Here is a 26676-nt window from a genome sequence, read left to right as displayed (position 1 = left end):
TTCACAAGCAGCTAGAAAGAGTATTTTATTTTAGCAAAGCTAAAAGAAGTGCTGGCTGCCACACAGAAAGTGAGCCAGTGCCAAAGAGTCTTTCATGGACAATTATAACCATCTCTGTCTAATGAAGGTCCTTCCTCCATGGCCAGTTTTTTTCAGTTTGGGAAATGGTCAAGACAACTCTGCACTTGCAGGTAAACCTGAGGAAAAAGAGCAGTCATTGCACTTCCATTTTTTCTGGCTTGAGTGATGCAATGAAATTCTTGTACTCCTCGGGATAGAAATTCTTGTACACATTGATCTTTCTTTTAATCTGTTTGGGAGTATCCTGGTAGTAGTTCTTCTCATCCCGAGCCATTTCCTGTGACAAAGGAGAAGGTAAGTCAGAGGAGTATCCCCAAGAGCAAACACCAAACCAGCCCACCCACACCAGTGTGATCACTGTCTGACTCAGACAGGGATCTGGCCACAGTTCAAACCGTTGTTTTCCCTTAAGAACCAGCTGACTGCAAAACAGCATTCAGGACAGAGAGGATTAGCGGTTCTCATCCTGCTGATGGGAAGATCCAGGAGTGAATCACTCCGGCTGCTCCTTGCTCTGGAATGTACCTTGTAGTTCTCCCCGTGGTTCTGGATCATGTATCGTACATAGTCAATGAGGTCTCGTGAGAGTGTGTTCGACTTCTTCTCAGGGAGGCTGGCCTCCAATTCCATCTCTAGGGAGAGGGCAGAGGCAGCATGAGGCAGGGGAAGGAAGCAGCAACACCTCAGAGGTCCCCAACCTCCCCTCAAGGTTGACTCCAGCCACACAGCTCGGCTGCTGGTGCATGCAGGGACATTTCCCAGCATGACAGTGCAGGAAAATGGCCAAGACAACAGCCCTCTGCCCAGGCTGCAGGCATCCAGGCCTGCACTGCAGCCCTCCTCCAGCTCACACACGAGGAGCAGACCCTTTCAGCCCAGGCTGCAGAGTGTGATTGCTCAGAACTACCCAGCCCACCACTGAAACACGAGGTACTGCATCCGTGGCTTCTCATCACCCTGGGCCCACACACCAGCACATCTCACAGTGACAAGAGCCCTCTTGAGGCTGCAGGGACAAACACTGTGGAAAAGACGTTCTCCTCCACACGGCTGGATAAGAAATAACACCCTTCCCTACCCCTGGCACAGCACGGGATGACAAAATAACCCACAGGGGTTTAGGAGAACCCCAAATGCAACACCGACCATTCACCACGTACGGCTTCCGCACTATTTTCTTTCCTAGCTGCTGTCCGTCGCTTTCCACTTCCATCCCCTGAATTACAGCAAAGAAAAGACAAATGAAGAAAAGCCCAATTGGGAAGAGTGCTGTGTCCGTACACATTGTTCCCAAAACTCCAAACTGCTTCTACATGGCTGCAAGGGGCAGGAAATCCCAGCTGGCTTAAGCAGAGCCTTACTTGTGCCATTAAATTGGCTCGTGGGCGAGGCTGTCATCTGAGAAACGCTGTGTGAATGGAGACAAATGGCAAATAAGGTCACTCCTACTTTTTCCTCGAGTTTCATGGGGCCACCTTTCACCTGGAAGCGCTGCCCTCTTATGCAGATGGGCCAGGCTGGCACTGCCGTACACAAAGAGCCTTTCTTTGTTATCAGGAGCAACTTGGCTGCAGCGTTCCCAACCCCACCTGCCTCTGGCAAGTCCCAGGACTGACTTTATCTATATTTGTCCTAAAGTCCATCATGTCTCCGTAGCGCTGTAGCTCGTTCCCACGCCAGGATCTTGGTGAGATAAGCGCGTAGATCAAGATAAGAAACGTGTCCACCGCCAGAGACTGATCCAGAGCCACCTGCCCCGTACTGCGAAGCTGGATGCTCTCCGCGCTGTTTCCCCCAGCCTCCTCCATCCCCCACAAAGAAGCGGTCCCCGCCAAACCCTCCCTTACCAACAGCTTCTTCGGAATGGGGACAGCCTTGTTGGGGTCCTCGGCCAGGCCCATCTCGGCCAGGTTCTGCGCCACCGACTTGTGCGGATCCCAGGCATGGCGGATGTGCGAGCTGCGCGGGGACAAGGGACATCACGGCTGTGCCCCCCATCCCGCGGGGGCGCGCGTCCCCGTTCCCACCGACACGTGCAGCGGCTCCCGGCCACCCTGCCCCAGCCCACGCTCGGCGCGCGTCCCCCGTGGCCCCGGCGCTCACCAGGCGATGCGGGGCGCGGCGCGGCGGCGGGCGCTGCGGTAGAGGCGCTTGCGGTTGAGGTTGTAGGAGTATTTGTGCCGCCGGCTCTTCCCCTTGGCCTTCGGCATGGCGGACACGCGCTGGCTGGCCACGGGGCTGCCGGGCGCGTCTCGGGGCACCACGGGAAGTGTAGTTCCGAGGCAGCAGCGCCCCGCGATAAGTGTGTGCGTCGGACTGCAACCCCCGGCATACACCGCGTCGGAGGCGGGGGCTACGGCGGCCGGAAAGGGTTGGTATTGTCACCTTGGCCATGACGGCCGGGCCGCCCCCGCCGCTGGAGCCCAGCCCGCTGCCCACGTTCGCTGAAGAGGGATTCGGGGAGAAGTTCCTGCGCAAGACCCGCGAGAACCCCCTGGTGCCCCTCGGTGAGAGTGGGGCGGGGGGTGGCGGGACGGAGGCTGATTGAGGGGCGAGGGCCGGGGCGATAGTCACTGGTGAGGGGCTGATCCCTCAGCCCCGGGGGGCGCGGCTCGGGTTTGGGGGTGCGGTGGAACCGGCCGGCAGCGCTCAGGCCCGGGGGAGGCCGCGCCTCACAGCCCCCGTCCTTCCCCGCAGGCTGCCTGTGCACCGTCGGCGTCCTGACCTACGGACTGATCAGCTTCAAGAAAGGCAACACTCGGCGCTCCCAGATGATGATGCGGGCGCGTGTCGTGGCCCAGGGCTTCACCTTCGCCGCCCTGCTGGGAGGCATGGTGGCCACGGCCATCAAATCCCGACAGTGACATCGGGCAAGAGCGAAGCTGCGGCCACGGGCAAGCGTCTACCAGCCTCGGCTAGCAGGGTGGATCCTGGCTGCGGATGGAGTTTTCTGAGAGACTGTTGTGATGTCTCGGTGGAGCCAGTTCTGGAGCACTGGAAATGGGGTGAATACACTTTGTGATTAACATGTAATTTGGGCCGTGGCATTTTTTTTGTTTCCCCAAGAGCTCACCCTCCTGCAGCACTGAGGCTGCATGTCACTAAGGCTCACCACCTCTCTCAGACTTCTTGTCCCTGCTTGATGCTGTCACAGGCTGATAAAATTGTGTCCTCTTGGTCATGGTCTGAGGTGTGGCTGTAGTCAGGCAGTGCACCAGTGTTTGAGAAATGAGCTGCCCATGAGGAGGGAACCACTGTTTATGGCTTGGTCCTGGCAGGACAGAGTCCGTAGGCAGCAGGGGAGGCAGTTTGGGAGGTTGTGTGACCTGTTCAATTAAAACTGGTGAGTAATAAAGTGAATTGCAGCAAGATTCTGACTGATACTGGATTGCAGAGCATTGAGAAGCCACAACAGTAAACAGTGCAGGGAGGTAAGAGAGTGGGCATGGCTGTCTTGAAGCTGTGGTGATGCAAGCAGGCCACAAGACATGAAACTCCCTGTGAAAGCAAGCTGGGAACTTGCATTTCCAAAATGGGGTCTGGCTGTGTTCTCTGGGATGTGCTGCTGTTTCAGCTATTCTTGCTGGGGAGTCAGCAATGCCTTCTTCCCAGAGGGACCTGCACTGCCTGTGTCCTGACAAACATGGTCCCACTGCTGGCTCTGAATCACACCAAGGGGTTTGTTGATCCACGAGGTTTCACTCTCCCATGCCAGGCCCATAGAGCTGGGAGGACATGGGGCCACAGTCTCTGGTCATTGCACGGTGGCTTCAGCAGCTCGTACCTGCAGGGGAAGGGGCACAGACGCCTCTGCCTGTGCTGAAACACCTCACTGAGCAGCCTGGGCTGTTTCCAGGTGTTGTTCTGTGAGTTGGTGTCCTGTGCCCTGACTGCCCTGAGCCTTTGTGCAGATGGGCTGGGGGGTGAACCCTCTATCTGCAAACAAGCACATGGTTTGTCCTGTCCAGGGAATTGTGCTGTCAGCCTTGGCAAGGAGAGGAGGAAGGCTCTTGCTCACCAGAGCTGACCTCAGCCATGAGGGTGGGCAACAGGCCAATGCCACTGCTGAGCAGAGTGAGCTCCACCTCAGCACTGGGGACCCCAGGGCCCTGCCTGTCTTCCCTCTCTGGCTGCCTGCACAGGACATCCTTCCCACAGGAAACTGCTTTTGGCTGCCTCACTGGCACTTCCAGCCCAGCCAGCTTGGGGCAGGGGTGTGAGGAGCAGCAGGTGGGCAGATCCATGAGCACAGCCCCTTGGCAGCTGGAGAAGGGCGCAGTGGACAGGGGAGCAGCTCGGCCTGTTTGGACAAGCTGGAGCTTGCGGTTCCTTGGGGACAGAGCCAAGGCCCGGCTCCTGCTGCCACTGCTTTGGCCCCATCTGAGCACAAACCCTCCAGCCTTCCCTTCACGCCTATTTTTTCCAGCAGGATGTTTCTCCTCCAGTCCCATCCTTTCCACAGGAGGCTTCATGGCTGTGGGTTCTCCTAAACACAGTGTGTCTCCCTAATGCAGAAAGACGACAGTGCCCTGTACGATTGGAGATGTCGGTTTATTTTAACAGGTAATTTGGACAGTCACAGATACCAAAGCCGAGGGGATGTAGAACAGCTGTGGGCATGGCTCCCCGAGAGCTGCCCCAGCCTGACAGAGAGCACATGGCAGCTGGGGGACCCAGGGGCCCAGATGCTTGCAGGGGCTGGAGGGACAGAGAACAGGGAGGGCAACTGCCCCCCAGAAGCAGCCTGGGGCACTTCCTGCTGCTTTGCAATTAAATTCTGAGGCAGGCAGCCGAGGCCCCAGGTGTCCTGCAGCACAGCAGAGCTGCCTACGCATGCTGGAGCTCAGGGGGGCCGGGCAGGAACGATCAGCCCTATGGGCAGGGGGCACAGTCCCAACACACACCACCGAGTGATTCCCTACACACCCATTTCCCTTCTCAGCCCACTGGTAAGATCATGCCCCAGAGCCATGGGTGCCCAGGCACCCCCCACAGCTGCAGCAGTAGGACAGGTGACATTCTTACCCTGGAGCCACAGCTGCAGGGCAGGAGAGCTCTGCACACTTGATTTCCAGCTGAGCAGGGCTCTGCAAAGGGGCTCAAGTGAATGTTTTGTGGGCTCTGCTCTATGTCCCCCCAGCTGCTGCAAGCCCTTCCCAAGCCCCCAGCAGGCCAGACCCAGGGCACCAGCTAGAGGCTGTCCCTCTCCTGCTAACCGAGAATTGGGCAGATTCCCAGGGCTGGTGCCATCCCTGCCAAGCAGAGGCGAGAAAGTTCGAGCAGGGAGCAGGACTGAGGCATCTCCCCACACTGCCTTAGGTGGGCAAATCCAGGGGGGGCAGAGCAGCTGCAGACAGATGTGCAGGTGGTTCTCAGGGACAGTACAAGCCCCAGCACCAGAACTCTGCCCAACCCTGCTATGGGCCCCTGGGTTAGGAAGCTGGGGTGCTTGACCAGCCCCACAGCAGCAGGACCTTCCTACCTTCTTCCATGCAACAGCCACCATCTCCCATTCTAGTAGCAAGGGAAGGAGCAGAGCAAAGCCAAGGGTCCCCCAAAGCCTGGCATCCCACATTCCCAACTATGGTGTTCATGGGGGAAGGACAAGAAACATCCCGCACACTCCTGCCATAGTCCCTTCCCAGTGACCCACACCACTGTGCTGCCAGCACTGCAGGATGGATGGGACATGGACACTGGAGCCCCACCACCTTTTTGGGGTGCATAGCCAGGCTGGGCAGAGTTCTGATGGGCTTGGGGCAGCTGCTAGCAGTCCAGGCCCAACTTGGGCACCTGTACTCACATTCGTCAGTCCCTGCCAGTCTGGCAGGGTCATGCTGCAACCATGCTCCCTGCAGGACCCAGCAGTGTGGAGCTGAGCCAGGGCTGTTTCTCTACCCTCCCAGCCCTGCTCCAGCTCTGCTCTAAATCCCATGGGAAAGTCAGACAACAGTCTGGGGTCCCACTGGGATCCCTGCCTCAGGGCTAGGACTGAGGCCTGGGTATGGGTTGCCAGGACAGCTGCAGGCAGGTTTATTCCCAGCACAGGGCTGAAGTGGGGAACACAGGATGGGATATTCTCTGCTCACTCAGCCAGGCTCTCAGATACAACCTCCTGAAGAGCCTGGGCTGGGGCTTCCCCACTAACTCAGCTCTGCCACCCAGTGCCGCTTCCCGGGGAAATGCCACAGTGATTTATAAATAAGTGTAAAAAGAGACCAATGCACCTTTTAAGCAAAGGAAAACCATGGGGAGAGTTATACAACCAGTGACTCGAGCACAGCCGAGGCGCAGATCAGGGAGCAGGCAGCGGGAGGCCCTTCCTGGGCCGGCCCCTGAAGCCACCCAGCTCAGCAAGCCCAGCCATGCCCGCTGTGCTCCCGGCTGTGCCAGGCACAGCTAACGGGACAGGGGCGTCTGTTTGAGGGAGATGAGCACCGAGCGCATCCGAGAGACATCCTTGCTCTGCTTGCTGCTCTTGGGGTTGAAATCACACAGCTGGGCCACCTTCTCCCACTCAGAGCCTGGGGTCTCCTCCTTGGACTCCTTCAGGAATGCTTCCTCCGAGGCCCTGCAGAGACATTGAGGGTTGTCACTGGCAGAGCCCTTTCCAAGGAGACTCTTCCTTCTGTCTTAAAAACCCCTGTGTCCCTGCTTCCTGTCCCTTTACTCCAGCTGATGAGCTCAGTGCTCTCTGGGATCCAGAGACACGCAATGCTCAAGCCTGCCTTTGGCTGCAGTCACCCAAAACATCATTCATCCAGGGGTGCTGGGGTGTCCGCCTGCTCTCAAGACTTCTCCACCCCGCAGAGCAATCCCCAAAAAGGCAGAAGAGCCCACGGCTTTGCATCTTCAACCAGCTCCCACAGCGGCATCTCCAGGAGCTCCACTCATCTCCTAAAACTCCACCATTTGGAGACGCTCATCTGCATCATCCTCCCTCTGGTACCTCACCAGAGCCCGGGACCTCCCAGCATCCCCCCTTCCCTTGGCTGGGCAGGAAGTGCTGGGGCCAGGACCCCAGAGCCTGTGGGGCAGGATATGGTCTGTAAGAGGCACATACACGTAGCCAATGACATCGGCGTCCGGCTGCTGGTAAAAGGCTTTGTCAGCGATCCTAGCCCCGGGCACAGAGAGAGAGAGAGCGGAGCGGAGCGACAGGCAGGCAAAGGGTTAGAAAGAGAGAACAGAGGGGGTTAGTCCTCCCAAAGAGTGTAACCCCCACACACTACAGCACACCAGGAGAACCTGGAGCCCAACCCTGCCCCCCCTGCAAGCCCCACACAGGGGCAGGAGGCACCAAGATCCCATGGTGATCCCAGTGTGGTTCCAGCCAGGGCGGCTCTGCACAGCCACTGGAGCCACTCCAAGACTTGGGCTCTCTCCCCTTGCTTGGCAAGGCTCTGTCCCTGCAGGGCTGGGCCCCACTGTGCGGAAAGAGGCCCCCAAACATCCCAGGAAGGAAGACAGTCCTCTTGGCCCTGCTGACCCCAATATACCTGTTGTTTGCTCGGTTCTTCTCCATCTGCTCATTCTGACGCAGGTTCCACTCTTCCAGGTCCTTCTTGGCCTTCTCACGCCATTCCTGCTCAGTCACCTTCGATGCCGCATCTAAGGCCCGAGTGAGACAGAGCCCATCAGCCACACTGGTACCCGCTGGGTGTGCTGGGCAGCCCCTGGGCAGGCAGGACAGCTGCAGCCCCCCAGACCTGTCCCCAGTCCCCACCAATACTGGCCAAAATGCACCACTGCCCCAAGGATAGCAGATCTTTGGCAGGGGCACGAGACAGCTCTCTGGGATGCAGCAGGGTCACCAAGAAGTGAGGGACCCCAAGGGCCCTGACTGCCATGTCACAGGGTGCCACAAGCACAGGGGGGCCACACGTGGCCTTGGGTCTCACCCAGCTCCTCCAGGCGCTTCTTCTGCTCCTCCCTCCACTTGCGGATGCTCTCGGGTTCCTGGGTCAGCCGGTCAGCCTTGGCTATGGCTGCGTAGGCATCCGTGGGGCCGTTGGACTCCTGCAGGACATGAGCACCTTGCCATCAGCACCAGCGTTTCCAACAGCCCAGCTCAGCCACCGCCAAGGGCTGGCAGCAGTCAGGATTCCACATTCCCAGCACTGACAAGCCAAGATAGGAGATAGGAAGGGTGACAGCTTGGGACACGTGGGACAGCATTCTCAAAGTGCTGCTTAAGCTCTGTCCCAGCCTCAGGCCCTGTCACCTAAAGCCTTCCCAGCATTTCCCTCCTTGACTTGCTGCTCGCTGCCACTGCAGCTGTTGCACCCTCTGGGCAGCCCCACTGCACAGGACAGACACTGGCCTTGGAACTGCTCCCAGGGATTCCCTGGCCCTCACTGGGGCCCAGGGAGCCCCGGGACTAAGATGCTTCCCTCGCTTCTGAGCTGAGGTGCCCACATGGCCCCACCAGGCCCAGCACCTCCCCTAACACCTTCCACTGGCCAGATGCCCAGTCTGACACCAAGCTCAGCAATTGGATTACGGCTTTCTTCCACGATCCTCAATCTAATTAAGTCTGCCCCATTACTGGTGCAATTATCATCCTGTAAACCAGGTATGGGCAGTCCATATGCCCCACTGCTGGGCACCAAGTGGGGTGAAGGGTTTGTCAGACACTGGCACTGCTGACAGCAGAGCTGGGCTTCAGGCTCCCAAAGGGATCTGAGACCCAGGTGGGTCCCCCCAAAATGCCCCTGGCCACGGGACAAGTGGTTTTCATAGGAGATGCCAGTCCCATAGCAGCCCTATCCTGGCTCTGGCCTCTGCCAAGAGATGTTCCTGCCTGCCCCAGAGGCCTCCAGAAGCTACCCAGGCTGGAGAGAGGGGGCTTCCATGGGGAATGGACGATTTGTCACCTGCTCTTAGGGCCCAGGCACTCCTTCATGGCACAAGCCACCTGCAAACAGATGTGGGGCAGGTCATGGCAGGTGGGACACATCTTCTCTTCAAAGAGAATGGAGCAGCCAGGACTCCCGCAGGAGACCCAGACCTTTCCAGGACCACCGTAGCTGTTCTGCAGCTGGACAGCAAACTCCAGTCAATGCTGGGGGCAGAGCAGCAGAATGCTGGCCCCACACCCACCCAATCTCCCTTAGCAGCCTTGGGCCAGCAAAAGGCTGAGCTTTTACCTGAAAGACATCTCCATTGACAGTGGCTCCTCCATTCTGGAAACCTGCTCGAGAAAAAGGAAGAGAGAAGGAAAAACACAACTATGGCAGCTGCAGGTGATCCCTGAAGGGCTGGTGCTCATGAAACTACATCAAATCAGTTCCTGGGAGTTTGTCAGTGCCTTTTTCAGCACAGCACACCCATCCACAACACCCCCACAGCGTCCTGTCCTTGGTGGGATTCAGCGAGCACCTCTCACTCTCCCACACAAACCTCTGCAGGCATTTACGTCTTTATGGTGTTTTCACTGGTGTTTTATTTTATCTGAAGATTAGGGACTCTGTTCCAGAACAAGACCGACACAGGCTGCTGCTCTGACTGTAGAAAGACAATCTGACCAACCCCAACATGCAGAGGCTGCCGATGGACGTGGCTGATCCAAGAGCTGCCGGCCAAGTGCTGAGGCAACTCTCCAGGGACATGGCTGATGGAAACACTCCTTGTGCTCCACCAGGACAGGAGGGCATGCCCACAGGCCAAGGTCCTTGAGAGCTCACCTAGGATGAGCTGCAAGGTCAGGGTTGGAAACGAGGCACCCATCTGCCCCCACAACCCCAGAGAGCTGCACACCAGGGTCGCAAAGCCAGCACAGGCAGGGGGCTTTTTACTGTCAGGAGAAAAGAGGCTTTGAAGGAGTCACACTCCAGGCCCTGAGCTTTCTCCAGTGACCACAGGGATTCTCCTGGCCAGCCAGTTGCAGGCACAGACACAGTGCAGCTCAGGCAAGCACTGTCCCCAAGGTGATCACCCCCACGACTACACCCAGCTCCAGCCTGTCTGACTGCATTTATCACTGTGGCTGTCAACACCTCTCCAGGCCCAGAACTGCCTCCATGGCCCTATGTGCAGAGCTGTGAAACCACTGCTCTACAGGCAGTATGAGGAGACCTTGTGGGGCTGGGTTATGGGAAGGAGTCAGAGTCCTGTGGCAACAGTGCCCCTATGTCTATGCAGAGAGCAGACGCCAGAGCCCCTGCAGACTGGAGGCAAGAGATCAGAATTAGCACATTCTACCTGCAGGGCCTGGGACCACAATGTTCCCAATGGCAATGTCTTCCATTTTGCATCCCAAAGGGCACTCCTGTCTGTGCGGACAGTGACAAGGCTGTCATTGCTCCTCAGTGCCGCCTGGGTGCCTTTTACACTGCCATAGCTGGGAGCACTGAAACATGGAATCGGGAGTCCATCCAACCCGGGACACCCAGCCTGAGCACAAGGGGGAGAAATCGCCCCATGGCTGGCACATCCCAGCTCAGGATTCAGCCCACATCCCCGAGGTTCGAGAATCCCTTTGGGCCCAAGCACAGGCCCACACAGCCCTTGCTGCGATGCCAGCCTGGCCCACAGGGTCACCCCGTCACCGGCCCATGAGGTGCAGCACAGACCCCATCACCCACCGGGGATGCTGTACATCCCCCGGGGACCCCAGCCCCGCGTGGATGCGGCCCAGAGGACCCTTCCCTGCCTTCGGGGCAGAAGAGGGCACAGCCCTCTGTTACCCCACGAGGTCGGCAGCCCGCCCGTGCCCAGCGGGAGCGCAGCCGAGCGGCCCCCGCGGCCATGCTCACCCTGTTCCGGTGGGGCCCCCTGCCCGCCCGGGGCGGCGGCCGCCTCGCCGTCGGTCGGCCCAAAGCCCTCATCGTTCTCGATGCCAGCGATCTCGCTCTCCTGCTGGGCCAGAAAGGCGGCGGCCGGGTCCTCCTCGGCGCCGGCGCCCTCAGATGAGGAAAAGAAGCCGAAGTCGTCGGCCATGACCGGCCCGCCCGCGCCGCTCCCGGTCCGGCTGTGCGGCTCCGCTGGGCTGGGCCCGACTGCGCCCGGGCGGAGCTGCCGCTGTCACTGCGGCGGCGGGCGGGGCAGCCGCGCTGACATCAGCACCGGGGCGGGCCCGCCCCGCCTCCCCGCCAGCCGCAGCGGGCACGGGGAACCGGGGCTGCCCGGCTGCCTCCCCCGGGGCTCGACTGACCGCGGTCCCGCCGCGCCGACCCCTCAGGCGGGCGCTCGTAGCTGCGGGTGGGAGCGGGGGCCCCTCACAGCCTCCTCCATCTTAGCGGCCGCCGCCGCCATCTTGGGCCCGGCGCACGGGCGGCCCAGCGGGACGAGGGGTGCCGGGCAGGACCCACCCGGCGGGACCGGAGGTAGCGGGCAGGACCCAGCCAGCGGGACCAGAGGTGCCCGGGCAGGACCCACTGGGTGTCCGGCAGCCCCGGCGGTGACGGGAACACAACCAGCTCCCGGGGGTCTCCGGCTCATAGCCCCCCGCCTTGGGCTCCGGGCCCGCTCCGACAGCCACAGGCTGCCCCCCCAACCCCGGCCTGCTCCGGTAACACCCGAGCAGCCCTTGGCACATTTCGGAACTCCTCGTGCGTCCGCCGGGAACACGCGAGCGGTGCTCGGCACACTTCGGAACTTTACGTGCGCCCGCCGGGGACGCCCAAGAGCGGCCACCGCCGCCGATGGGATTCGGGCATTTCCGGACAGGCCCTAGAGCACTTCGGTTTTGTCCGGAATGCGGCCCAGCAGTTCCGGCGCTGGCCGATAAACAGCCATTGGCCACGCCGCGCGGGGCCGGGGTGGAAGTGGGCGCGGGTAACGTCACTTCCGGAGAGTGACGGAGCGGCGGGTCAGAGGCGGCGGCAAAATGGCGGCGCCTGAGGAACGGGAGCTGACGGCGGAACAGACCGAGAAGCTGCTGCAGTTCCAGGTGCCAGTTCCCGGGGGGCCCGTGCCGGCCGGCGGGAGCGGGGGAGGCGGTGCATGAGCACGGAAGGGGCTGAGCTGGGCCCGCCCCGCCCGCGCTGTCGGGGTACGGGGCTCACAGAGCCGGGTAGGCCCGTCTTGGAGCCGGGTGTCGGGCTGGGCCTGAGGCGACGGTGAGAGGAGAGACACCTGTGGTCCCAGTCCTGGCCGGGGTGAGTGTCACTTTCTTCCTCCGAGTACTTTATCGGGGCGGCGTTCTGTCGTCGCTAACTGGGGTGGTGAGAGGTGACTGCTGAGTAAACTCCGTGCAGGAAAAACTCCTTGGTAAGTCCTGGCCATTTTAATTAGTCTGAAATTTTTCCTTGCCGTAGCTGGAGAGCCTTTCCTGGCACCGAAGGAGAGTTACCCAGTGGGTTTCTGTGGAACGTGGTTCCTGCCCCTCACGATTGGGTAACGCTACTGGAGACTGTAATGATCTAATCTGTGTCTGCTTCACAACACAGGCAGGGTCGCTTAACTTTTGGTTTGCGAGGCCTCGGGCTGTGTAGCAGATGAATAATCATAAACACAATCTGAAGATGTGGTTTATTAGGGAGAAAACAGTGCTGGGCAGCTGAAATACTTAGGGTTGCTCCGTGATGAGTAATTAAGTGTGCTGAGCAATGAAAATTACATTCAGGTGTCTTGGGTTTGTTTCTGAGCTGTAGGACATCATGTGGTGTCCCTTGGATTGCAGTTCTTTTACAAATACAGTGATTACTTTTAAGAGTCTTGTCTGCTTTTCTTGCTTTACATTAATTTTTTTAAGACTGTACTTTGGAATTTTGGTGTGATGTAACCATGGGTTTAAAGGGACTCCAGAGGCATTTGGCCCTGCCTTCCCCAGGTGAGACAGCACAGGTGTTCATCATTCCACACATTGACTTCCCAAGCCTGTACCTGATTTACAGCCACTTGACTTAATTAAGGTGCTGACTGTTTTCCCATGGCTGGTCCTATGAGGAAACTGGCTTAGCAGATGTCCCCTCTAAATGTACTGCAAATTGAGCTGTGTGAGCAGTCAAATACAGACAAAGGGCACAGGGCAGTGTTAACCATTGTTAGCCATTGCTGTCCCTGTACTGCCTGGTGAGCAGGTGAGGGTTTTGCAGGTGTAGATGTGCAGAAGGTCCCGTTCTCTTGCTGTGAGAGTTCTGGTTCTTGCTCATCTGCTTGGTCTGGACAGATGGGACCAGCTGCTCTCACCACTGCCCCTGCTGCTATTTCCAAACCACTGTGGGCATGAAATGAAAGAATCCTGTTTCCCAATGCTACCTGGTGTTGTCATGGGCAGAGGGCTGGTGGGGAATGAGAAGGAAGGCAGAAGGGAGGATTCATGCTTTAGTCCAGGTTCCCTGGTTTGAGACACAGGGAAACACTCCTCAGGCTATAAAGGGGAGACATTTTTTCAGTTAGGAGGCCGCTGCTGTGCAGAGCCAGATGTGAAAGCTGTGGGTCAGAAGGCTTGGATACCAGCCAGAATCCTCACTCTTCTGTCTCCTGGGGTATGTTGTATCAGCTTTCTCCAGGGCTAATGACAGACCCCACTGGTGATTTCTTCTCCTCCGATATGTCACACCTGGTTGAGAAGGGCTTCAGGTGTGAGTCCTGCTGCTTCCTTGAAACTAAATCTGTCTACCTGGAAGAGATTTTTTTCTTGGACTTCAATAAGAAGAATTTGGTGTTTGGAGAGATTGGCTAAGTCTCATTAAAATAATTTGTACATTGCTACGAAACACTGCTACAAGTCATCTTGGAAAGCCTTCAGAGATCCTGCTGACTTTGCAGGGAACACTTCAGTGTTTTCAAGGATAACTTCACACTTTGTGATGTGCCACCATAAGTAGGCTGTACAACATTCCATGGCGACAGAGCATTGCACTTCCACAGAAGGTCCTATCCCACTGCAGTGTGAATAGAGCAGGAGAGCAGACTAGGAAAGAAGGCAGGGTGACAAAGATGAGGTAAGGAGCAGTAGAAGGCTCTCAGTTAAATAGAGAGCCAGAGGGAAGCATTGAGCAAGCACTGCTATTCACCCAGCAAATAGCTGTTTGGGGTGAAGATGCTATTGCCCTAAACTGTTTATCCTACTTCTGCTGGAAAGTGCACCTTTCCAGGCAGAGGTGAATGTGCTGTCCTGTCCTGGCCCGAGCTGTTTGGCACAGTTTTGTGTTAGTGCCTGCTCTGCATTAATTCCACTGCTGTTTGTTTGGTGGGTTCTGTAGTGCTCATACAAAAAGCTTTGCTGGCAGAATGCTGAAACCAGCAGCTTTCTTCTTGTGGGCAAGGCTGGAACAGGGCAGCTGTCTGCACCATGCTGGGGCAGGTTAGTGAAGGGGAAAAAAAAACAGTAGAGAGAACTGGGATAAACTTGAAATGAGAGCAACAAAGCCTCTTTGCTTTCAGCCTGCCATTTACTGCCAGAGAACTGGCTAATAATGTAAGGGAGTAAAAGCATCTAAATTTTTCATCTGTCAAGATCTTGCTGTCCTGACATTTGGAGGGAGAAGTTTGATGTGAACAGTTTAGGAAAGCTGTGGAGATATGATTCATTTGGGAGATGGAAGAAACAGCAGAGCAGCCTTTGTAGATCTGGTTATTGATCTGTGCCCATTACACTTGGGCTGATGTCTGATATTGTAATATGCTAATGTAGAGTAATGGAGTGTTATTTGCAAAAGAGTTGGCACTTATGATACCATCTCTGACTTCAGCTGGGGAAACCACAATGCTCAGGGCTGGATACGGCTCTGATTTAGGGGAAGGAGGAAACATGAAACTCCAGGCGTGTTTCCCACTCAGTATATCGATCAAAACCCTCAGAAAGGTATTTGCTGTAATATGCAATGAGAAACTCTTGAGGCTTTTTTCCAGTTAGAACTCAGATGTTCTTTACCCTTGGAAACATAATTCTCTGGAATTTGGCAGTGGGTTGGGAAAGTAAGAGCAATGCCAGTTAGTCCTGTGGATTTGCATCTCTCATGCTGTGTTTCAACATCGGAGCGTATCTGCAGAGTCAACAGTTTCGCAAGTCCGGTTTACAACCTTTGTCCACTCAGGGGTATTCCTTCTGCTTTTGAAGCATGGAATTGTCCTTTCCACTACTTCAATATTGAGACGATTCCGAGCAGTCTTAAAGGTGAGAGATACAAATAATTACCTCCAGCAAAATCTTCATTATGCTTTACAATAACCCTCTTGCTTTGTGTGGTGGTTGAGAAGGCAGTATTGAATTTTCCTGGCATTTGTGGACTTCAGTATTTTGTTTTTGAAATATTAGCCACTGTGCTGAGCTTGCATTTTTTTGAAGGTTTGAGAGTGCTGGTTTAATTGAGCTAATTTTAACTACTTACTATGTCTGTAAGATACTGCTCTTAAAGGCAGCTAATAAGAGACCTGAGTAGGATCCAAGCAGCAAGGTTTGAAGATGCTGGTTGTTCTCTTAGTCCTGATGATACAAAGAATGTGCTCATTTGCCACATGCTTAACAGTTTGCAGCTGAACAAGGTTCACCAGAAATGCTGTGGGGGGGGGCAGTGGAAATGATGTGGTATTTCAAGTTTCTGATCTGTTTGCATGATTTGGTGAAGCAGCAGCCATAGGAATGTCATGGGGCTGATAATGACCAGTGTCTGTGTTTGCCAGCAAGAGTTGTCTGAAGTGGCAGTTGAACTGTGGTCCTGCCATTCCTTACATCGGGCATGGGTCATTCTGAACCCTGGTGTGTCTCCCAGAACATCTTGGAGCTGTGGTGTGTCCAGTGGAGCACATCAGAGTAACAGCCAACAAGGTGTTGAGTTTTAAAAGCTGCCTTTGCACAGGCAGTTTTTTTTCCCTGCAATGTTTAATAAAGTGCAGCCTCGCTGATCAGGCGAGTGGTGGGAGCGCTTGGCACTGTGCTGCTTGGAGTGGTTTTGTCTCTTCTGGTTTGAGTTGAGAGCAGCTGAATGAAGATGCTAAAGGAAAAAAGAAAGGAAATTCACCTCCCTGGAGACCTCGTGTAGAAGACTGAGAAGTGACTAGAGCTGCCTGTCACTGTGATGGTGGTCAGGAAGGGTGAAGTTGGCTGGCTCTGGTGTCTCTGGAGCTCAGGAGGCCTTGCAAATGCTGCAGTGATTCAGTGCTCATTAAATGCTTATTGATAGTTCTGCTGCTTTCTGATCTATAGCTGCAGAAGCATTTTGCATAATTTAAAAAGGAGGGAATGCTCAGTGATGTTCTTAGTGCTCACAGATAATCCAGGCATTTAGAGACAAAGGTGTAAATGAGTTTCTGAATCTTGTAAACTTTGTAAACACCAGCAGAATTTCCAGGGTGTTGAGGGATGGTGATCAGAAGTCTTTCAAGGCTTTGGAATAAACACATTGTGACTCCACTGTCAATTAATTGCGTAGATTGCAGTGCCTTTTATGCTGTCCTTCTAAAAAGACAAGTGCCTGCTGTAGGAATTCAGGTTAAAAAAATAAAGTCAGAATGCAAAATAAATAAAAAATAAAGTCAGAATACAAAACCTAAATTTTACTCTGTGAAGCACATCTTTAAAGAAAGATAGCTAAACTAAAACCTTAAATGATGAAACTGAATGATAATCAAAGGTATTCTAGCAGCAACAGCTGAGTTCACTGAGCTTCATTTATTCTATGAAATCCAGTTCTGCAGTGTTCCCTTGCAAGGCTTGCTGCAGATTTACTTTTTAATAAATATTTATACACCACTGAACAGCGACTTGAAGTGCTTTTTTTCTGAGCTTCTGCAGTCACAATGCTTTAAACAGTCTGATTGGTTCTGTGCAGCAGAACGAAACAATGATTTTTGCCCAATAGATTGGAGAGAAGTTGGTGATCTGGAGACTTCATGAGGAGGAAGCCAAGAAATGCTCAAAAGTTTGAAGCGAGCCCAGAGATTGAATAGGGCATTTGTCCACAGTGTTTGTTGCTCGGGTGGAAATGGCATGTGGAATGTATGAATGGGGGCAGGGACGGGAATAGATGCACCATCCTTCTCCAGTAAAAAAAGCAATTCACTGCATTCCTAAATGGTCAGCCTGTCAGTGTGACAGGGGCTTTTCAAGGAAGCAAGGAAAATGTCTGCTCAGACCATAAAGCAAGTGCAGTGGGGAGAGATGTTTCTGTGGCACAGTGACAGGGATGTTCCCTTCAGCAAATGCTTGTCTCTGTTTGGGAGGTATTGATGTGGCTTCCTGTAATAACAGACACAATTGTTTGATCTCCTGTGCGGAAATGCTGATTGGCACGGGGTTAAAATACGCCCAGTGGCTTTGAGGTTTGCCAGTGTGTTTGGACTATTTTCTGTTTCGGGCCCTGTGTTGAACTGTTCCTGCTTTTTTTACTACACTGTTTACTATACTTTTTTTACTTCCCCTGTGATGCTGAAAACATCACCTTCAGTAAAGTCTGGCTCATTTTGGTTTTAGTTTCTGTTTATGCTCGCAGTGAGTGGAGTAACAGTCATCTTGAATTTTCAGAAATGCTTCGTCTGTATTTTGAGTTCGAGGTGATGTATGAGGGCATCCGCCCAGCACATCTTTTCAGAGTGAAGCCTGTGGGCAGTATTGTGTTAAACCCTTGACTGTGCTGAGTGCTGTTGTAGTGGCAGACCGTGGGCACACTGAGAGTTGGCTGATGCTGGAAGAGTGCAAAGGCCTGTTTGAGGCCTCCTGTGTGTTTATGGATTTGGGTTGGCTCAGGTCACTTTGCTCTTAAACTCGGAGGAGGGCACTTAAAAAATAGGCATTGTGGTAATGTGTTGTGGTAAATCCCATCATGTGCTCATTTGTTGTAAAGAACAGTAAAAATGCAACACTTCCTGGCACTCATCTGCTTTTATTGTCCTTTAGGACTTGACTGGCATAGAGTCCATGGACCAATGTCGCCACACGCTGGAGCAGCACAACTGGAACATAGAGGTACCACTGAAAATGAGATTTGTAGCAGTTTCCACGTACCTGGCTTAAATGCAGCCCTCTGTGGGAGGGGGGGGGCCCTACCAGTAAGATTAATCTGTCCACCCCTTGATTTACCCAAGTAGCTCTTCAGAGCTGTATCTCCACCCGTCTGGAGAGCTGGTTTCAGCCAAACACAGCAGAGTCATTATGGCTGTGAACAATCCTTTGACTGGCACATGGTGTGGCCTCCCGTAGAGCCTGTGTGCTCGCTGCCATGGAGAAGGCTTTCCACATGGAAAAGAGCACTGGTGGTTGCTGTTTGTCAGGAATTGTGCGTATCCAGTGCTCCAGGGCTGTGGACAAGTAATACCCACTGTCAGTGTCCAAAGTATAAAAACCATAAATACCTGAAACCTCCCTTTGCTCTTTCTTGTGTCAAAGGCAGCTGTGCAGGACCGACTGAATGAGCAAGAGGGTGTCCCAAGTGTCTTTAATCCTCCTCCACTGCGGCCATTGCAGGTCAATACAGCTGACCACAGGATCTACAGCTACGTTGTCTCAAGGCCACAGCCAAGGGCAAGTTATCTTACAGTGGATTTTGTCCTGCTTCTTGGCTGACTATGAACACAGAATCTGCAAGCAGGGAAAGAAATTGTTTTCTTTGCATGCTGTTATCTCCCTTCTAAATACTTTATCTTACGAAAACAAAATGTAGAGCTATTCCTTCTGGTTTTGTTGCTGCTGTGGAGATTTTCTTCATGGTGTGATTCACAGTATGAGGGCATTTTTTTTGTCATAAGCTGTCTTGCTCTGGTGTAGTAAAGTTTTTTGATCAGTTGAATTGGAACAAAGGACTGTCCCCTCCATGTGGCAGTGATGATGTTTTCTTTTTAGAGCCCCCCCTTAAATCTGTATTAACTAGAATACAGTATCGATTACTTTCATTAGTGTTTCACAAATGAATTTGCACAAGCACCTGTAAGGCTTGGTTCTGTTAATGTCTTTGTATAGCTAAGAAAACTAGCACAGAGCAAAAGCATTGCTGTTTGAATAGTCAGTGGGACCAGTTTCCAGATGTGTCACAGTGAATTATGAGTGAACCACATTGGTCACGTTTGATTTGACATGTCTGAAGCCAGGAACTATCACTGAGGCTTTTTTTCTTGTGGTTGGAGCACTGATACTCCACGTGTGCCTGGGTGCATGGTGTTGGTGGACACTTTGCTGTAGCAGGGGTAGAGACTGTTCTAATTCCTTATTTGTAATTGCAGGGCTTGTTAGGATGGGGTTACTACTTCATAATGCTTCCATTCCGATTTACCTATTACACGTTACTTGATATATTTAGGTAAGTCCTTGTTTGTGCTGACTCACTTATTGACTGCATCAGGGAACACACTAGCTCAGATTTGGCTGGATCTCTGTCACTTACGTCTTTAAGCCTCATGGCAGATTTTCCATTTGTTTCTTTAACTGGCGTTATTTGTAGCCTTGTAAAGTTCCTATGCTGTTTAGTAAGAAATAAATCTTATTATAGAGAAAAGAGCACCTTGCAGCTCCATAAGTGAAGTGTTTAATTGGAGCTCTAACTCCACGCAGCTTTACAGTCTGAGTGCCACACAAAGGTGTTGCAAAACAGTGTCCAAATGTTTGGTGTTCTTGGACAAACATCAGAATCGTGTCCCGTTGGGCTGGGCTGCAGGTTAACCTGCCCTAATTCCTGGATGTTACTTGGCAAAACCCAGGCTGTAAACACCTCTGCTTTATTCCCTTTGGTGTCTGTTGCCTCTTCTCCCTTTACTGCCCCAAAGCACTAATTCTTGTCTCCTTACAGCACTGACAGAGGAAAAAGGGAATGGTAAGGGTGGTAAATAGCCAGCAGTCTTGCCATCTGCACTGGTTTGGCAGTTTTCCCTGTTGTATTACTTTTTTTCCCCATTAAAGGCATTTCCAAAATTCAGTGTATCTTCTGTGCATCAGTAGAACTAAGCAACACTGATATCTGGCTTGCAGTGGACCTTCTTCAGCCTCGGAGGAATGACAGTTTCATAGGACTCCTAGTGTAATGTTCACTTTCTGCAGCTCTTTGTACATTGGAATCGTTAGTTCTGGATTAGCAGAAATACAGTTTTCAAAGTTATCTGGACAAAACTGTGTGGCTTTTAACAGTCTATCTTTGACTAAATTCCTCAAACCTCCAATTTTCGGTGTGGCTTGTGCCTGATGCTTCAGAGGAAGCTGAAACTATTTAATCACACAGAATTTGGATCCTTACTGATGCCTGGCATGAGATGATACTTGATGGGGGGTTGGTTCTTTGGCAGTGGTATCAGTTTGGAGCAGGTGTCAGTTTAGGTTCAGATTATAAATGTTCAAGGGTCTCAGCTGTGACTTTTTTCCTCTTTATGAATCCCAGTGACTGTCTGTGAGAAAGAAAACCTGTTCTTCAGGAAGTCAGTGAGCTGAATTTCCAGTGTCCTTTGCTTCCTTCCTAGGTTTGCTCTGCGTTTTATACGCCCTGATCCTCGTAGTCGGGTCACTGACCCAGTGGGTGACATTATTTCGTTTATTCATATGTTTGAGGAAAAATATGGGAGGACACACCCTGTCTTCTACCAGGGAACTTACAGCCAGGTCAGTGTCACGTGTTGGTGCATAGATCCTGGGAGGTGGAGAGAGGGGATATTGCCACATGGTATCAGGGCCTACCTGGCAAAACTACTTTTCATCTACAAGCCCAGCGTTTGTCCCCAAACTCTCTTAACAGGGTAATGGAGAGCTAGTGAATAAATGTATTGGGAAACCAGTGTCTGCCAGGCTTGATGATTTGCCAAGCCTGCAAAGTTGGAAAGCAAAGCTGCTCTGGCTGTTCCTCGACCGTCTGTGTGACTCTGTAGCCAACAGCTTTTCTTTGTAATCCTGCCTTTGTTTTTATAAACTGGTGTGCTGTGCCAGAGTCTGTCCTTCTGTTCACCAAATTGGGATTAACTCCCTGGGCTTGTATCACAATGCAACTTCACAACAGTGCAGGGCCTCAAAATTGAGAGGGAGCCCCTAAGAAATTATGGGAGGTGAGTGTTCCGTATATCAAATCTGAGGGGGCTCTCTGTAGAAGAGGGATGTCCGCATGGACACTGCCTCTTCCACAGCTTCTCTCAGCCTGGCCAAGGGAGGGGGTCTCCTGCAGTGCATCCCATCAGACAGTTGGATCAGCACTGCTTCCCAAATGCCTGGGAAAAAAGTGTCGAGTCCCTGTCTGCTCCACACTGCACAGTGATGGAGCTCGCCGCCTCTGCAGCTCTTTTAGGCTCCTCTGTCATTCGTGGAATCCAAACTTAAATAATCCTGGAATGGTTAGGCTACCAAAATGTGGTGCCAGTAAAACAGGGAGCATATTGTGCACTTATCCTGTGGTCTTGTTAAAAATGCTCTTGGGTGGGTGGAATCTAGACACTGTAGATGTGGAAAAGGAGGGATTTTTTTTCTTTGTTGTCTGGTTTTTGGGGGGCCTGCAGCATTATTTATTACCTGTTTTAATAGCATTTTCATTTGGTGTGACCTGAAGATTGTGTCCTGTACAGGCTGGAGTGGAAAGCTCAGCCTTGGCTGCTGGGAGTCCAAGGGGTGAAGGAGTTTTTTCACTGCCAGCTGAGTCTGGCAAGCAGCTGGGGTGCCAATCCATGTCATTGCCTACTCGGTTTCACTCTGAGTTCAGTGTTCTCCAAAGCCACATCCTGAAAGGATATGAAAGAACACCATTGTAGCCCTCTTAAATAAAGGCTTATTTAGGTCTGACAGGTTCATCCTCCACTGCTGCTTCACTAGAACCACTCTAGTGGCAGAATAATGGCCTGGGTCGCACAAGCCTTGTGGGTGCTGCTTTCCCCTTGCCCAGAGACCCTGTAACTTTACCTCCTCTGTTCTTATGCCAAGGCACTGAATGATGCCAAGCGGGAGCTGCGCTTCCTGTTGGTTTATCTTCATGGAGATGACCACCAAGACACAGATGAGTTCTGCCGGTAGGTAGGAGAGTTTCCCAAAAAGTTGTCTTTGCACTTGAAATGCAGCTTCCCTCACATGGTCTCTTCTCATCCCTCAGCAATACACTGTGTGCACCTGAGGTCATCACCCTCATCAACACTAGAATGCTCTTCTGGGCTTGCTCAACCAATAAACCAGAGGGATACAGAGGTGAGTGTGTCCTGCCTGGGCTTTATGTGTCCCCTCCTGTCTCTGGAACGAGCCAGATGCTCTTTGACAAATTTACACATGTGGAACACTGTTGTATTTAGTGCAAGTAGACAAGAAATTTCAGGATTGCATGGGGGAGTACATGTATTGGTTTCCTGGGATATCTCGAAAGGTTTGGCTGCCAGGGAAATGCATTCTGACCTTCACCTCTGCTGTTCTGTGTTTCTCAGCAGTCTTAGTTCTGTGCTCATTGCTGTGGGCATTCAGGCTGCTTTCAGTGCCTTGTCAGTGGGAGTTGGTGGGTATGTGCTGGGGATAAACTGAGTGCAGAAACAAGTATCCAGTATCCTACTAGATGTGTCCTTAACACTGGCTCCTGTGATGCCTGAGGCTAGGAAGGACTTGTTAGGTACATTCTTTTCTTTTCTGAGACAGTCATCTTAATCCACACCCAGTCTCTGTGTCTCCTCAAAAGCCCACAAGTCATTGAGAGCTGTTGATACCTGACCTGATAGCATTTTGGTAAGGTTTTGCTGCAAGTGGAGCCTTTTCCTAAAGTTCTGTTCATGCCTCCCATGTTCTTTCCACCATTTCTTTCAACTTCCAGTTCTGTTTCATGGTCAGGAAAATGCTGAATTTGGGTCAGTCTTGGCTCCATAGTTCTGCTCCCAGTTACCAACAACTTGAGAGAACAGCTCTGTGAGGAGACAGTCTTTGACTTATTCTTGTTTCATTGCTGCAATGCTTTGGAGTCACAGCCTGGAAAGCAGAGCTGGAAGGGGTTGTGGCCTTCCATTTAATCCTTGAGCTGCTCTGATTTTGTTTGGAGGGCTCCACTGGTGACAATGGCTCCAAGTTGCATGATGCACCACGTGTGTTTTAAGGAGGGGATCAGCAGCCATATATGACAAGTAACTTAAGCCCCTAATCTGCTCCATTCCTGGCTTCAGAGCCTGCGTCCAGCAAAACCAACCAAAATTTGTTCAGAAATGTTCAACATGGACATATTACCATCTCCCCCATGACAGTTTGTTCCAGAGTCCAACCATCCCTAGTAACCTGAGCAAGTGTTTCCATGTGCTTGTTCTGTGTTTCTCTTCCTGCAGTTTAAACCCATGGCTTTGTCCCATTTTGAATGGACATTCAGAGCCATTTACTTCCTTCCTGCTTGAGTTAAAGGGCTTTTTTGGTTACTTCAAAGCTGGTTTTTTCCCATCGGTCTCTCTGCTCCAAAGCCTTTTTCTCCCTTTGCTAACTTATAGGGTTTAATTTTCAAAATGGAGCCTGAGGCCTTTTCTGCCTTGGAAGAGAGAATGTCTGGGGAAGGTGCTTTCCTTGGCCCTCAGTGATGGGAAGCATTTGTGCTGTACCCCTTGGTGGCCCTTCAGGACGGGGCAGTGACGTTTGTCCCTGTTCCAGTGTCCCAGGCTCTGCGGGAGAACACGTACCCGTTCCTGGCTGTGATCATGCTCAAGGACCGCAGGATGACCGTGGTTGGGCGGCTGGAAGGCCTCATCCAGGCTGATGACCTCATCAACCAGCTGATGTTTATCATGGATGCCAACCAGACATACCTGGTGTCCGAGCGCCTGGAAAGGTAGGGTGGGACCAGAGCTCCAGTAACACAGACCTTGTCGAGGCAGGCTCTGCTCTGTCCCCTTCCTCCCTCCAGACACCGTGTGTAGGCACACAGCTCAGCACCTTCTGTTCTGTAACACAGCCCACGGGCTCTCCTCTTCCCAGGGGGATCATCAGTCCATAAATTCAGGCCACCCTATAGCCAGGGAGCCAGATGTGTTGCACACACAATCCCACCACTGAGAGGTGGGTGTGAGTACTCTGTTCTCTGCAATTGAAGCACACCCTTGGCATGCTGGAGCTTTGCAGGGAAAGCTTGGACAGTAGCCAGTGGGAGCAAAGGCATTGCAGGCAGGAGAGCTGGTGTCCACAGCCAGCTGGTGAGTGCATGCAGCTGCCCTGGTTGTGCTGAGCTCTGTCTGCTTTTCTGGTGGGGCCTCACAAGTCCCTGGTGACTCTTATGGGGATGTACAGGTTGTGTCCAAAACAGGATCTCACCTTCTGATCTTCTGTTTTTCCCTCCTCTTCCCTCAGTAATATGTTTTGGTTTCTGGAATGTGTTCTGAAAGGGATTACCTAAAGGAGATAAAACCAGGAAGATTTTCAAATATGAGGCAGGAATCCTGGGCACTGTTTTTGTGCTGTCTGTCAGCTCTGTCAAGCTGCAGGAGCTCAGAAGCCTTTTAAGTTCAGTTTCACCACCCTTGGGGAGCAGTTTGTATGTGGGGGACTGTGAGGACCTGGCTTGGCCTTTTGGGAGCTTGTGGTACCCCAAGGCATTACCTGCTGTGTGCTCTAATGAGTTGGAGGCTGTCCTTGGGTCTGCCCTCAGCCTGCCACCCCCTCACTTTAGGGCCTGTTAGCCCTGACCACTTCCCACTCACTTTTGCAGGGAAGAGAGGAACCAAACCCAAGTCCTGAGGCAGCAGCAGGACGAGGCATATCTGGCATCCTTGCGTGCAGACCAGGAAAAAGAGCGCAAGAAGAAGGAGGAACGGGAGAGGAAGAAGAAGAAGGAGGAGGAAGTGCAGCAGCAAAAACTGGCAGAGGAGAGACGGCGGCAGGTGAGAGCAGAGGGGTAGCAGGAGAGGCTGCAGTGTCCTGTGGCCTGCTGTAGGAATTGCTTGTCTTGCTTGGGGCTTTGAGCATCCTTCGAGGCTCTGGGAGCAGCTGTGCTGCAGGGACAGGCACAAAGGTCAGCTCAGAGCACAGCCATTGCTCCTGCTCCCCCCTTGCCTTGCAGACACTGCAGGAGGAGAAGGAGCGGAAGTCGGAATGCCTCCCTCCAGAGCCACATCCTGACGACCCAGAGAGCGTCAAGATCATTTTCAAGCTGCCTAATGATTCCAGAGTGGAGCGGCGATTCCACTTCACACAGTCACTGACGGTGAGCTTGGGGCAGAGCTGAGGGGCCTTCCAGAGCAAGGGGATGAAGAGACTTGCAGGTGGCTCAGCAAAGCTTTATTTCCCTTGGACTTTGCTAAATGGTGACGTTTGCTGAGAGCCTTGCCAGGCAGAGCTGCTGCTCAGTAAGGAGAGTGCTGTGGGGCCTGCTCCCACCAGCTTAGAAGAGGGGAGAAAATGGAAGAAGCTTTTTTAACTCCTGAAAAGCTGGAAGGTGTCTACGCCCATGGCAGGGCAGGGTGTGGGACTAGATGATCTTTAATGTCCCTTCCAACCCTTAACATTTTACAGTTCCATTGCTCCCTGAGAAATAAAGGCGTAGGAAGAGGCACAAACAGTGTCTGGACTCAGCAAGTGCTCTGTGCCAAGCCCAGTTTCATGTGTGCCAAGGAAATGGCTGTCTCAGGTCTACAGTGCAGTGATGGTGCAAATTTGGTAACCTTCCCCCTCGAGAGGCCAGGGATTCGCTCTGGCTGTGTCACTGCTCCCCCAGCTGGCAGTTATTCCTGTGCTTCATTCCCAGGTGATCCACGACTTCCTGTTCTCCTTGAAAGAAAGCCCTGAGAAGTTCCAGATTGAGGCCAACTTCCCTCGCCGTGTCCTGCCCTGCCTCCCTACAGAGGAGTGGCCCAACCCCCCCACGCTGCAGGAGGCCGGACTCAGCCACACGGAAGTCCTCTTTGTGCAGGACCTCACGGACGATTGACATTTCTTTTTGGTTTTGTTTTTTGTTTGTTTTGTTGTTTTGTTTTGTTTTGTTTTTTTTTCCAGAAGATACAAAACGGAAAGAGAAATTCATATTATTATTATAATACAATATTTTTTTTAAAAGACTGCATACAAACGAGGGATCAGAGACCACATGGCCTGTGCCAGCTGTGCTGCGTGCGTGCGCTGGCGAGAGGACGCGTGCGCACGGCCATCCCCTGCACTGGGGGGGCACACAGGGGCGAGCTGGTGTTGCCCCCCCTGCCCTCCCTGGGGAGGAACAGGAATGGCAGCTCTTGGTAATTATTGCTTTTATTGATGACGATAATAATAAAACCCCAACAACCCAACATCTCGTGAAGATTTGATACTCTGCTGCTCCTGAGAGACACAAGACTGAGCACCGGAACGTGCTGGGAGTGGGGTGGGGGGAAAGGGCTGGACAGACTCTCTTCAGCTTCCCTCTGTGTATAAATACTGTTCTTTTAATATTTCTCTTGCTTTGTAATGACCAAAGGAGACTGGGGTTGACTATAGTATTAACTTTTTGATAAAGAGCTGGTTCGATTCTTACCCGTGTGGGGTCTTGCCCAGGGGTTCTTAGCCTGCGTAGTGTAATAAACTCTGCCTCTAGCATGTCTGTGCTGATGCTTTCTGCCCGTGCCCCAGGGAGGGAGGGGGGCAGCTGCTCTGGGAGTTGTGGCTCCCAGAAGTGTGGGTACACTCAGCTTCTGGCCTCACAGTGGGGATTTTGGGCCAATGGAGCTGTTGCCCAGCGCAGGGGATGGCAGGGCTGGGGGTGCCACTCTGCCACTTCCTGTGGTATCAGCTCTGGGCTCAGGCTGGGAGGGAGGGAGGGAGCTGGGTGAACCCTCTTGGAG

The 26676-nt window shown here is 53.0% G+C and overlaps 4 protein-coding genes across 5 annotated transcripts; 2 read left to right on the top strand and 2 right to left on the bottom strand.

Moving 5' to 3' along the window:
• NOP16 (NOP16 nucleolar protein) lies at positions 1 to 2335 on the bottom strand. The gene is made up of 5 exons (XM_032124653.1): positions 2185 to 2335; positions 1929 to 2040; positions 1228 to 1297; positions 607 to 713; positions 1 to 358 (listed from the first exon to the last, which is right to left on the bottom strand). Exons 1-5 carry the CDS (start codon positions 2289 to 2291, stop codon positions 215 to 217), a joined length of 540 nt encoding a protein of 179 aa, XP_031980544.1. The 5' UTR covers positions 2292 to 2335; the 3' UTR covers positions 1 to 214.
• Positions 2336 to 2389: 54 nt separating this feature from the next.
• HIGD2A (HIG1 hypoxia inducible domain family member 2A) lies at positions 2390 to 3452 on the top strand. Its single transcript, XM_032124654.1, has 2 exons — positions 2390 to 2588; positions 2779 to 3452. The coding sequence occupies exons 1-2, from the start codon at positions 2474 to 2476 to the stop codon at positions 2943 to 2945; spliced, it is 282 nt and encodes a 93-aa protein (XP_031980545.1). The 5' UTR covers positions 2390 to 2473; the 3' UTR covers positions 2946 to 3452.
• Positions 3453 to 4613: 1161 nt separating this feature from the next.
• CLTB (clathrin light chain B) lies at positions 4614 to 11107 on the bottom strand. 2 transcript variants are annotated; one of them, XM_032124617.1, is made up of 6 exons: positions 10839 to 11107; positions 9231 to 9274; positions 7983 to 8100; positions 7581 to 7692; positions 7145 to 7198; positions 4614 to 6652 (listed from the first exon to the last, which is right to left on the bottom strand). In XM_032124617.1, the coding sequence occupies exons 1-6, from the start codon at positions 11020 to 11022 to the stop codon at positions 6481 to 6483; spliced, it is 684 nt and encodes a 227-aa protein (XP_031980508.1). In that variant the 5' UTR covers positions 11023 to 11107; the 3' UTR covers positions 4614 to 6480. The 2 variants fall into 2 exon arrangements, with proteins under 2 accessions (XP_031980508.1, XP_031980509.1); XM_032124618.1 differs by lacking the exon at positions 7145 to 7198 and having other exon boundaries at positions 10839 to 11106.
• A 98-nt stretch (positions 11108 to 11205) lies between these two features.
• On the top strand, positions 11206 to 26431 carry FAF2 (Fas associated factor family member 2). The gene is made up of 11 exons (XM_032124616.1): positions 11206 to 11974; positions 17867 to 17935; positions 18356 to 18490; positions 19186 to 19262; positions 20410 to 20548; positions 21848 to 21933; positions 22014 to 22105; positions 23525 to 23702; positions 24576 to 24747; positions 24927 to 25070; positions 25611 to 26431. Exons 1-11 carry the CDS (start codon positions 11912 to 11914, stop codon positions 25791 to 25793), a joined length of 1338 nt encoding a protein of 445 aa, XP_031980507.1. The 5' UTR covers positions 11206 to 11911; the 3' UTR covers positions 25794 to 26431.
• Positions 26432 to 26676: the final 245 nt, after the last annotated feature.

Source organism: Corvus moneduloides, chromosome 15 (genome assembly GCF_009650955.1).
Source record: "Corvus moneduloides isolate bCorMon1 chromosome 15, bCorMon1.pri, whole genome shotgun sequence".
Taxonomy (NCBI): Eukaryota; Metazoa; Chordata; class Aves; order Passeriformes; family Corvidae; genus Corvus; species Corvus moneduloides.
Note: the sequence above shows the minus strand (reverse complement) of the source record. Positions and strands in the feature narration are given on the sequence as shown.